This window comes from Schistocerca gregaria, chromosome 8 (genome assembly GCF_023897955.1).
Source record: "Schistocerca gregaria isolate iqSchGreg1 chromosome 8, iqSchGreg1.2, whole genome shotgun sequence".
Classification (NCBI taxonomy): Eukaryota; Metazoa; Arthropoda; class Insecta; order Orthoptera; family Acrididae; genus Schistocerca; species Schistocerca gregaria.
The window spans coordinates 477,018,681-477,031,581 of NC_064927.1; the positions used below are offsets into that span (position 1 = coordinate 477,018,681).

The 12,901-nt window shown below is 44.2% G+C and overlaps 1 protein-coding gene across 1 annotated transcript; it reads left to right on the plus strand.

The window, feature by feature from the left end:
• Nucleotides 1-1,595: 1,595 nt before the first annotated feature.
• On the plus strand, nucleotides 1,596-6,942 carry LOC126284105 (cuticle protein 9.5-like). Its single transcript, XM_049982763.1, has 2 exons — nucleotides 1,596-1,705; nucleotides 6,484-6,942. Exons 1-2 carry the CDS (start codon nucleotides 1,697-1,699, stop codon nucleotides 6,811-6,813), a joined length of 339 nt encoding a protein of 112 aa, XP_049838720.1. The 5' UTR covers nucleotides 1,596-1,696; the 3' UTR covers nucleotides 6,814-6,942.
• The last annotated feature ends 5,959 nt before the right edge of the window (nucleotides 6,943-12,901 follow it).

Below are 12,901 nucleotides of genomic sequence, written 5' to 3' on the forward strand. Positions count from 1 at the left end.
CCTTGGGGATGGTACAGGGTGGACTGAAGATGACTTTCATGAGTATCGGTGTATCCCATCCCTCATACGGGATATATGATACTGCCCGTTTGTGCCGTACAAAGTCCCTGCTTTTACCTCAAGGCATGGAGTATAACCATATATTGCACAGTTCTATTAGATATAATTTCAACGATTAGAAATGAGTCCTCATAGATCATATATTTTCTTCGTATCTCGTTTACCTTGCGCGTAAATTAATTTCAAGTCGTAGCAACGACAATTGTCATTTTCAGCTTGTTTTCTACTCAAGTACACGGTGTAGCCCAACTTCCCCTATATCAGATATGATACTGGTCCCATAAACTTGAACAATACTCACCTACACCTAACTCCACATATATACTCCGCAAGCCAACGTAAAGCGCTTGGTGTAGGGTAGGTTGTACCACTTCCTTCCTAGTTATATACGGAACGAGGGAGAATCAACTGTTCGGTCTGTAGAACCTTGATATCCCTTCTCAGTTCTTAATAGAGCTGTTTGTTAGTGGTACTAGTATCGTTCTGCAGTTTTACACAAATGCTGATCCTCTAAACTTACTCAACCGTGTTTTTAGGTAAAAGCCTTCCTCCCTGCAGCAATGACCATTTGAGTTGATATACCATTCAAACTACCGACCCGTACTAGTATTATTAAGCATTTGGTAGTGTAGGGAAACTGTAATTTTCCTGTATCTTTTTTTTTTCAAATTTAATAAGACGAATACCGGGAGCGTCACTCTGAGAGGACACGGGCGATTTGCTTTTGCATTCTCGTCCAGTAGACCTTCAGCTGCGTCTGCTACATCGGCGGAACGTTTCTCATTACCTTACATCTGTCCCTTTTTTCTCAGTCAACGACAACTTAAAAAAAAGTCGCCGAAAGGTCAGCACCCAACTTGCGTTCGGAAGTTGCGTGATGCACGAAAGAGCAGCTCCATCATCGACCAGACTCATTCACTCCGAAAATTTACCGAAAACGTATATCTTTGTCAGACTGTTGCCCAAGCAGAGGGAATGATTATTCAGCATGTCTTTCCATGCGCTGGGCCTTCTACAAAAGCGTTGCTTTGTGCTGCGAAAGAGCGGCTCCATCATCGACCTCACTCACTCACCACAAAATTTACAGAAAACCTGTATCTTGGTATGACTGTTGCCTGAACAGGTCTCTCGCATGTCCTTGACCTTGAATTGGGCCTGCTGTAAAGTTCGTTCCTCAATAAAGCATTTTCACGGTCTCGGACATCATTCTGTGTTATCTCTGAAGGACTCTTGTAGTAACAGCCAGAAGACATCTTATTGGGCACCAGCTTTGCCACCAGTGTCAGTCGCGCCATCCTATAGTCACGCGAGAAAGGAACATCTGGCGCCACTAAATAATGCCGCTGTCAACTTGCTACCATTCTCGTTCGTCCTGGTCGAATAACACCAGAACTGGTTTATGCGGGGCAGCGGGAGGCAACTCGCATCTCAGCGACGCTACGGTAAGGAGCTGTCTGGTCAGCCGCCCCCCTCCAAACAAACGGCCGTTGCCGCCGGTGCTACAGTTTGGCATTACCTCCGGTTTGAGCTACGGCACGTGCTAAAGTATAAAAGAGCAGACGCCTCCAGAGGAAGACACAGTCACCCACCAGACTCCAGCACGGACCTCGTCTTCGCAGCTCCACATCTCCTCACTATGAACGCCGTAAGTATGCACGCCCCTTCTGAGGGAATAAAATTTCTGTTGAACTACGAACTATAGTTGAAGGTTGTTAATTACACATATCACTGCGAAGTATCAATTGCATTAATAGACTGATTCTTTCAGTTACTAAGGTTAAAGTTTCTACTTATGAAAATTACAGGATGGTTGCATTCTGATATCCACATTTCGATTCCACCAAGATTTTAGAGATTAAGAAAACTATTTACCAAGTTGCTTGTACTGTGTACTAATCGCAGGCGTATTGTTATTGTTCTACTTTCTGTGTCGAATATTTACAATTGATTAGCACACCCATAAATCAAACAGACAAAGAGTCCAGCACTGAAGATACTCGACTCTCAATTTTTTCTCAGTATTCAGATACAACCTGCCGGCCGCGGTGGTCTCGCGGTTCTAGGCGCGCAGCCCGGAACCGTGCGACTGCTACGGTCGCAGGTTCGAATCCTGTCTCGGGCATGTATGTGTGTGATGTCCTTAGGTTAGTTAGGTTTAAGTAGTTCTAAGTTCTAGGGGACTAATGACCACAGCAGTTGAGTCCCATAGTGAACCAACCAGTTCAACGGCGCTGACAATTGTTGTTGCCGCTGTTTTCACTTCGGTCCAGAGACTGGCTTGATCCACCTATCTACATTAGTTTGTCCTGTACTAGTCGAATCATCTCTGCATAGCTGCAGGGAGCTGCATGTATTTCAGATAGTTTAGTGTATTCTAGGCTTATTTTCTCTTTACAAATTCTTTCCTCCTCCATTCAGTGCAGCCAGCTCATTAGCTAAGAATTCCAGTAATGCAGGCCTCAGGTTTCTACTGTACGTCGTGTTCCGACAGCTTCCATCCTATTTCTAAATGTACTCTTCCGGTACTGTTTCATCTGCATGTATCGGTATACATAAAAAATTCTGACAAATGCTGACTAACCAGCAGAGAACCGTATCTTTAAACTAATATCTGTGTGGCGGTTAGTTCCGTTAGTTGATTTCTGCCCTTTCAATTCTACACGACAATTTTTTTTTTGCCATTTGCCACTATTAACTTTAATGCAAACTAATTTTTGAAATAATTTCATAAAAACTGAGTTTGAATGTAAAGTCAAGATGACAAAAGTTTCTTCCTCCTTGGATTTCCGGTGAATCTAATCTCATTTTACGTTCAGTAAGACAATGCCTCAGATGTCCACGTTGAGGAGTTTCTCTTTCTGTGCAACTCGATATCTGCAACCAGCACATCTCGTGTGTTGACGAAAGCAATGTTCAACTGCGTCAGTCGACTTCTGATACCAAGAAGACATCGGATGCATGCGGCTTATCAGCTTCCATTCCGCTGGTTTACCATTTTGTAACATAAAATAAGACTTTGCAGGTATATAAAAACTGATCATTATTCCAACGATGTTCGGGACTAGCACATAATCAGTAATTTTACTTGTAACTGGTCACATCGTAACTGGTATCATGCACACTGCCTAGCAACTACCAGAGTTTCATTTGGCCACAGTGGAAACTGTAAGATTAAAATTAAATAAATACACAGTTAATAGATAAAATCATATGACAGAGGTAACAGGTCATGTTAATTTTTGCAGAAGACATGTCTTACTGGATCCACGAATAAAGATGGTCCATGACAAACGTTGCCTACTCTTCCCATGACTAACTTCAGTTGGAGCACCTAAATGCATATTTTCTTTTCGAGTACCTAAAGCTTTGCCTTCTGGCCCGTTTGGGCAGATCAGTTTCGACCGAAAGCAGACCCATTCTCCGTCTAGGGTATCACACGGATGCCAGAGGGATGCAGCATGGAGGAGACATGGGGTCAGAATACCGCTCTCCTGGTCGTTTTCAGCTTCCCAGACTGATGTCTTGCTTCAACAGCTGGGGGAGGACTGGCATCTGCCCATATATGCCGACTGTGAAAATTTAGAATCCGATCTCGCTGAAGCGACGCCTCATCTGTGAACCGCACCGTTGCACTAAAATCATGTTTGACAATTTGTTGAATAAACCATTCGCAGAAGAACACCCACGTTGGAAATCAGCTGCTAATAGTGCTTGCACAAGCTGTAAATGATATGAATACAGATGGTCCTCGTGTAACACTCGCCAGACAGTCGTGTGGTCAACATTCAGTGTTGCAGCTGCGTGTCTCGTTCGGACACTAGGGTCATTGCCAACTGCATGAAGAACTGCCGCCTCCCGTTGCGGTGTCCTCGTCCTTCTAGGCCTCCCCCACTCTCGAGCATCCGGCATAATTGCCCCACGTCCCTTAAGACGACGATCGATGGCTTCAAACGTTTTTCTGTCGGGGCATCGTCGTCCTGGAAATCTCTCCCAGTACATTTTCGAGGGTCATTGTCATTGCTGTCAGCTGATCAATACACCAAATGGGCATCTGCCATCTCTGCATTTCTGTGCATTGCAATTGCACGAACAAAGTCTCTGATTGACTCTGCGCAGTAACCCGTATGCTTACAACGGTCGTACTCATCGCTGGAACAGCTAACGTGGCCGGCCTGGGTGGCCGAGCGGTTCTAGGCGCTATAGTCTGGAACCGCGCGACCGCTACGGTCGCAGGTTGGAGTCCTGCCTCGAGCATGGATGTGAGCAATGTCCTTAGTTTAGTTAGGTTAAAGTAGTTCTAAATTCTCGGGGACTGGTGACCTGAGACGTTAAGTCCCATGGTACCATTTGAACAGTTAATGTCACCTGTAAACAAGCAACTCACTCAAATGGCTCCTCAGTTCGATCCACAAGCCTGAGTGCACCCTGTTCCATTCTTCTCAGCAAAAACAACGACAAATCCCTGGAAGTCTAACCCTAGTTCTCCACTCAGCAGTCGTACACGATGAATAGTGAGCCACAGAGTGGTCTTCTATTAAAGCTAGCTGGAGCTGTTCGCTCTGGCGCTTCTTTGTAACAAGGCTACATATATTTACAAGGCCATATGCAGCCTTATAAGAAATTGAAGCGTGCAAATGACCTGGTGGGATGCATACTTGCACGCAAACAGCGAATATGCAAATGATGAGATTGCAGTTACCTGGGACAGGTAGAACGTCCACCAGAGTGCATTAGTGACGTTCGTGTTTAGTGTTGTTACAAGGCATGACAGGCTGTATAAGAGAAGAGAACAGCGTGAGGCTTTGAGCAGTCACTGCGAAGGCTGACAGACATAATTGCGTAGGCGGGTCGACATAAAAGTTTCCTGGGTATGGTACCGCGTCATATTGTATGAAACCAAGGCTGGAGAAAACCTACTTTCCGACCACGGTTGCAGCTGCCTTCTTCTGGGTCTGCTGGTCAAGAGGCAGCTGCAACGCTGGTTTTCTCCATCAGCTGTTTTATACAATATGCCGCTGTACCATATCCAGAAAACTTTTATGTCGAAGGATAACAGAGTTTGAAAACTACCTCATTGTGGGCCTCTGTTGAGTCGGTTGGCCAGATCGCATAATATGTGGAATTGAAGGACATTCGGATGTGACAGTAGCCTGATGTTGGTCACCATGGAATCGTGAGAACAGGCATATGCGTCTTCAGTGTACCAGACCGCGTCTGACTACCGTACGAACATCATTGTGTAGTGTGTTAAGAAGGTCTTAGCAACTTCACATCCGCCTCTACCATCCCAGAACAACTATTGGACGTCCTGCCACATTCTGTGTAATCCCACACCATTGGTCGGAGACAGCAGCCGCTCTTGGACTACTATTGTCCGTGAGTATGACATCGATCTGCAGAGAAGTCTCAAGATCTGGAGGGAAGTCTCACATTCCCTATGATTTGGAGGTGCACAGCAATGTTCTGATTTCACTGTCAGGAGGTGAGGGAATCATGAATGACTAGAAATCGTGCCTGGTAGTGATTCAGGCAACTGTTGCGGAACGCCTTGGACATTCTGCGTCATCACGTTGCAGTACTATTTTCAACTGGTCAGTGCTCGTCCACATACGGCACATGTCTCTTTGAAATACATACGTGGTGTTGTACTCCCGTGGCCAGCAAGATCCTCAGTTATGAAGCCCGATGTCAGTCTGTGTCAATACATAGGATACCAATGACGAGAAGCTACCACAGTACACCAGATTATTTCAGGAGAGGATACAACGAGCTTATGACAACCTTCCCGAAAGAATTAGCACATGTATCCCGCCCAGAGGAAATAGAACATCACATGGTTAAACAGACAAACACTGGCAGATTCTTTGCAACTCTCACTCGATTTTGTAATCACTAAAGTAACACGACCGCACTCTCTCAAGCTATTTATTTAATTCCTCCCCTTCTGAGTGCGTGTTTTCCTGTTCATCATTTGTGACATCGTCCTTAATGCTGCTATCCTTGTAACTTAGGAACCTGTGTAGGAGAATTAGTAATAGGAAAACTAAAATCACATTTCAGTAAACATCTTAGATGGCTAAGCAATGTCTCCACAATACCCTCTCTTTCAGGAGTGCTAGTTCTGCAAGGTTGGCAGGAGAGCTTCTGTAAAGTTTCGGAGGTAGGAGACGAGGTATTGGCAGAAGTAAAGCTGTGAGGACGGGGCGTGAGTCGTGCTTGGGTCGCTCGGATGGTAGAGCACTTGCACGCGAAAGGCAAAGGTCCCGAGTTCGAGTCTCGGTCCCGCACACAGTTTTAATCTACCAGGAAGTTTCATCTTACAGTATGTTAGTACACTTTTAGTTGAAATGCAGGGCTATGTCTCTTAACAGAGAAAAGTAACTATCAAAGGCTAATACGTGCTGCCTCTCGTGCCTCCCTCAGATGTTTGTTGCGGTGATCCTGGGAGTGGTGGCCGTCGCCAGCGCGACCACAGTACCAGCCGGCACCAGCGTCTACCAGCAGCCTCAGTACCAACCACTCCAACCTGGGGTGCAGTACCAGCCTGTGGTGCAGCGCCAGCCCGTCGTGCAGTCAGAACAGGTGGTTGGAGGCCGCGTCGTGCCTGGAGTGTACCCAGGCAGTGTGGGCTCGCACGTCTACACCTCAGGGGTCGTCCCCAGTGTCTACTCCTCTGGAATCGTTCGTGGCGTCCACCCTGCCAACGCTGCCCCCACTGTAGGAGGGTCCTACCCTTACTATCCCACCGCCTGAGCTTCCTGTTCACAGATTACCTGAACAATTTCACGACGTCTTTCGCTGATCCATGAATGACTGTGTATGCCCAAATTTGGTGAATAAATCTTTTCTCAGTGTCACTATAATAAAGTATTTTATATTTCACGTCTTTTTTCCCCATGCGTCACACTTACTTGTACATTCTGAATTAAGTTTTTTTCTTTCACTGTAACATTAATTATACGCCGGATTTATCTTTCGGTCGTCAGTTTCTTGACTGACTTAATGTGGCACTACCCTCTCCGCAGAAATTCATCTCATGTGCCAGCGTCTTCATCTCACAGTAGGACTTGCACACAGTCCTAAATTATTTGTGGTATTTACTTTATTCCCTGCCTTCCTTTCCAATTTTATCCCCTGTGCTTCCATCTAATTCAACGGAAATTGTTGCGTGACATCTTAAGCCCTTAACTGACGAGGTGGCTTTTCTGTAACGTAAACTATGTGATGTCTCTGAGACCCCTATCTGCAAACCAAGGTTTAAGCTGAAAATCATTTGAAAATTTAATTTATGTTGTATCACATTTATGATTACAACTATATAAGTGTTGTTTAAATACGCCTTTTTGATTTTATTTTGCTAAATAAAGCGAGCAGTATTTTATTCTGTATCACGCAAAAATCACATACTTTTGTGGAGCTTTTTCAATAGTACACATAAACGAACAGTCAGAGCCAAATTTCCGAGGTTTAAACTTGCATACAGAAACTGAACGCGATAGCCAGAGAAAGAAAGGCTGCAAAATTAATAATCAGTACTGCGATCTACATCTTTCTTTACCACCTTTCAGAACACATTTAATTTTAACTAACACTTTAAGCATTTTGTTGGAGAAGCACAAAGGCGCTCATCACCATTGTCCTGAAGTTCTTACTCTAAATAGTCGTCTTGTTCGCTAGCAGAATTCTGAACACTGGCTATTGAAAAATCTTTAGTGTCCTTGTATGCTTCTTGTTCTATGTGGTTGACATCATTCTCCATCCACTGACTAAAATCTTCAGCGAACTTAGAGTGTGCAAATCTGTCAGAGTCTTGCTAACACATTTTGTACTGAACTGAGGAAAAGAGGAGCATAGTTCCCGAGGCGCGATCTGGGAGACCTCATCACATGTCGACAACACAGGTGAGTAACAATCAAATGAGGCGGTAGCGCAACTGACAGTAGTAATTTGTAGGGCTTGTGATTAATGGAAGGTAGGTGGTACATAAAACCATTCCACCAATAGTGACCTACGAGAGCGTCTTAGAAAATTCTGACGTGGTCTGAGAGACCACACCTCGTGAGTTAAGGGTTAAACATATCGTATGATCCTGTCTGTTGTGCTTGTCAATATTCTTCAAATATGTCTCCGTCGATTCTTTGGAGAACATACCCACTCCTCACCTTATCAGTAGACATATTTTTTCGACATACCTCAGTAGCACATCACAAATGTGATGGCATTCGTCTGCCATGTGAAATTTTGCTTCCAAACAATCATAATTCCTTAACTTCATTTGCTTTGCGAATATTAGTTTGTTACATTGTGTACGGTAGGTTTCAAATGTGTTACCACCTAATACATCCGCCATTTTAGTTTTATCTAAAATCTGTATTCTGTATTCATCACAGTGTCCATTCCACTGAAGATATCTTGTAAATATTATTCTCTTTCGCAGATGATAGGAAAGCCATCTGCAAATGTTTCATCCGGAATTTGCAGCCCACTTATTTCTATCATTACTTCACCGTTGTATGGATTTAACAGTAGAGAAGAGGGGCTACATGTAGCTACATCGTGGCACTTCGTTCTTGATGCTGAAGTCTTACTGTTTCCTCTTTCTTCTCGTACATTTTTTATATTACACACCTAGCCACATAGCTTACACCAAACGTTTAAAACAGCAGTACATATTATACAAATGGATGCATGTAATTGTGTGTGTATGTATGTTCCATGCTTCCTCCTAAAACACTGCATCGATTTCACCCAAAACTTTACTATCAGGCACCAGCCACTGTGGGTGTAAGAACCAGCAACGTATCCTATTTCAGGAGATATCAAACACACTATAAGGCACATTGCTCAGAGATATGACTTCATAATCACTGCGGTGCGTGAAAAAATGCCGCACCAGTAATGAAGTTTTAATACATTTATTCTTTATTAAAAAGACACTCCTACAAACGGAAAAAGTTTCGAAAACCCCTCACATCTGGCAGCGCGTTTGAAAGCTTCGAAGCTCTCGCAGCTCTAGGTGAAAACTATAGGAACCTACACTGCTATGAAGCGGCGTTGCTATAGAGAAGTTTGCAAAATCGCATTGTAGACACGTGAAGCAGCTGCACACAGCATGCAAACACTGTTGCACAATTTTAAGGAAACGATTTTTTTCGATATTACGCTACAGACAAAGTTCATATTTGTTGTCGTTTTCAATAGAAAATTGGTAAAACGGATAACCCAGGAAATTATAGATTTGTCATGTGGTCTGTTGTATACACAAATTAAAGAAGAGTGTACGTGTGAATGGTCGGGATTTTCACCCGAACCCGATGGATCAATTTCAACCAAATCAGGCATAGAAACAGAATACCTCAAAAATGTGAGCACTGTGATGTTTATAAACTGCCAGCTCCAATAGGAGCGAAGATATGGACAGCTGGTTGTATGGGTACAGTACTGGTCTGCAGAATCAATCACCTTTGTAGGGTAAGGAAAGTTTTCTGGACCTTGACATGTAGGCTAGATGTGTAGTAGTAGTATCGCTCTGCTTTATTGAACTGGTTTTCATGGCAGTCCGTATGTCAGGGTCACATACATGATTTTCAAGCTTCTGAGGTGTGGCGTGTCCTACATGACAGTTCTGTTGTGAGAGGAGTAAAAGTATACTTTATTGACCTGTATTCCATGGGTTACTAGTGCCAATGACCATGGGGAGAGGCTGAGATGGACAGGGGACGGGCAGAATGAGGGAGAGGATGAAGTGAATAGAGATAGAGTAGGAAGAAGATGAACGCGCCAGGTGGGAGGTGTAAATGGATAGTGAGCAGGTGGAAAAGGAAGAGAGGGTGGCGAACATGGAGAGGGAGCAAGATATGGCCAGAGGGACGAGGAGCGAAGATTGCTCAGAGTAAGGTATTAAGCAAATGGACCAAGACTGGCGGAAGCGGAGATAAAGAGGCAACGAAACTGCGGAGAAGAGATAGATGGTGGTGTGAGAATGTGGTAGAAAGACAGACGGCGGAAGAGTAGGACATTGAAAGGGAGAGGAAAATATGTGGTCAGTATATGTGTCGAATTTATTCATCAACATTTCACAATTTTAGAATGTCGATCATTTTTTTACTATTGTTACGTTTTGGGTTCTTTATCGAGTACAGTGGCAGAATTGCCTCTCTGGTATCCTTCCCTACTCTTCTAAGATATTCCCCGTAATTTTTTCCATTTCTTTAACATTTTATAAACCTACGAATCTTCCCCAAGAAAAAGGGTGAGGGAAGAAACAAAGTGAGAGAGAGGGGAATATGAGAGCCTAAGAGCTTATGTATCTGCACTGCCGGAAAAAAATAGTACAACTGGAAAGACGACGTCGATTGTGATCCGATGACGGCATATACCATCTAGGGAATGGTAGATGTACTGATAATGGATTCGAAGTAGTCCACCAACAGATAGCATAGTTGCGAAACTACCAGAGCGCCATTTGTGTGGACCCTTTAAAAGGGTCACAGCCACAAGACTCAGTACAGTGCAAAGGTGTGAAACAAGTAGTCGGGTTTGCACCAAAGTTGCATTCGTGCTTCCTATAGGCACTTGAGAGAGGTTGAAAGGCGTCAATTTGGTATCAGTGGTCACGAGAGCATTCTCACACACGTATATGCGGTGCTGGACGTTCACACATGTAACTTCCAGAATAGTCGTAATGTAAGCTGATCGTACAGCTACCACAGCACAGATATGAGGGCTTGTGAGCCCAGATGTATCAACAAGAGCTGTTTCAAACGAGTTACTAACAATGGTAATGCTGGTAAGCAACCTTCTGGCCCGTCTTCCACTCATGCGACACCATCGACGTGCATGGCTCAACTGGTGCCGTCAGAGGATCACTGGGAAGATGGAAGGGCGCACCATAGTCTACACAGATGAAATCAGGTTCTCCTTGCACGCAAGAGATGATCGTTTTCGACGTACAACGTATTTCTGGTGAGCGCTGTCAAGGTAGATTGCGTTCGTCCAAGACATACCCCAGGTCCTATGGTCTGGTTTGCCGTAACATACAACTCTCGTTCGCCCTTGATGTTTCTGGAGGGGAGGCTAACCAGCGCTCTGTATGTTCAGATTGTTCTGTTTCCGTTCTTGCAACAGGAAGTTGATGTGTTGTTCCAAGAACATAATGCTCGCCCACAAACTTCCCATGAAACTCAACATGTTCTGCAAGACGGGCAGCAACTTGCCTGGCCAGCACGATCTCCAGACGAGAAGCCACTCTTGCGATTCCTCAACAAACAGCTCTTACCTAACTCCACGTACAGTTGGAGCAGACGTGGCATAACGTATACGAGGACAGTATCTGCAGTCTGTACGATTGACTGGACGTCAGAGTAAGTGGCTGCATTGCCGCCAGTTGAGGCTACACTTCTTACTGATATAAAGGTTTCCGCATGGGTCGATACCTGGTACATCAGAACCACTTGCGTTTTTGGTGAGTAAATGTAAGCATTGCATGTATTCCACATGCAACAATGAATCATGACTTAACTGGCAAACTCTAAAAGATTCTACTATTTTTTTTTCCAAGCAATAAATATCACTAAACCACTATCCTGGAATCAGGTTGTCTTGTCAACGGCTTCCAGGGGAAACCAAAATTTAATTTTCACCATATCGTATAATTTCTGAGCCAGTTTAAGAATTTGTAAATTTTATCATAAATCTACTCATTATAAGGTATAGCTTGATTCTAAAAGTTTAACACAATGTTGCAAGACGTTAGAAATTCTGAGAAAAATGCGCGTAAGGTATAGGGAAAGACGGGCAATACATAATATGTGCAAGAGCCAAGAGGGAACAATAATAATGGAAGACCAAGAACGAAGTGCTCGGTTCAAAAAAGGTGTAAGACAAGGATGTAGTCTTTCGTTCCGACTGTACGTCGAAGAAGCAATGACGGATATATAAGCGGTTTAAGAGTTCAAGATGAAATGGAGGCAATGGAAAGATTCGCTGATGACATTACTACCCTCAGTGGAAATGAATAAGAATAAAGTATCTGCTGAATGGAACGAACATTCAGACGAGTGCAAAATGAATTTAGAATAAAGACAAAAGTAGTGAGAGGTATCAGAAATGCGAACTACGAGAGTCTAAATATCAGGATTGTTGATTACGAAGTAGTTGAAGTTAAGCAACTCAGTTACCTTTACAGCAAAATAATCCATAACGGACGATGTGAGGTGAAATGGCAGAAGCTGGAGGGGGAGTGGTAAGGTGCCAAGCCACTTTACAAACAGACTTTCAAACAGATTTATCATTAGCCTCCCCAAATTTGTAAGCATTTGAATACAGATGGTAAGTTAAGAAAATTTTGAACAATCTCTTAGAACCAGCATTAAAGAATATTTTTAACTTGCCAGCTCTGATTTGCCGATAGTAAAATACACTCCTGGAAATGTAAAAAAGAACACATTGACACCGGTGTGTCAGACCCACCATAGTTGCTCCGGACACTGCGAGAGGGCTGTACAAGCAACGATCACACGCACGGCACAGCGGACACACCAGGAACCGCGGTGTTGGCCGTCGAATTGCGGTAGCTGCGCAGCATTTGTGCACCGCCGCCGTCAGTGTCAGCCAGTTTGCCGTGGCATACGGAGCTCCATCGCAGTCTTTAACACTGGTAGCATGCCGCGACAGCGTGGACGTGAATCGTATGTACAGCTGACGGACTTTGAGCGAGGGCGTATAGTGGGCATGCGGGAGGCCGGGTGGACGTACCGCCGAATTGCTCAACACGTGGGGCGTGAGGTCTCCACAGTACATCGATGTTGTCGCCAGTGGTCGGCGGAAGGTGCACGTGCCC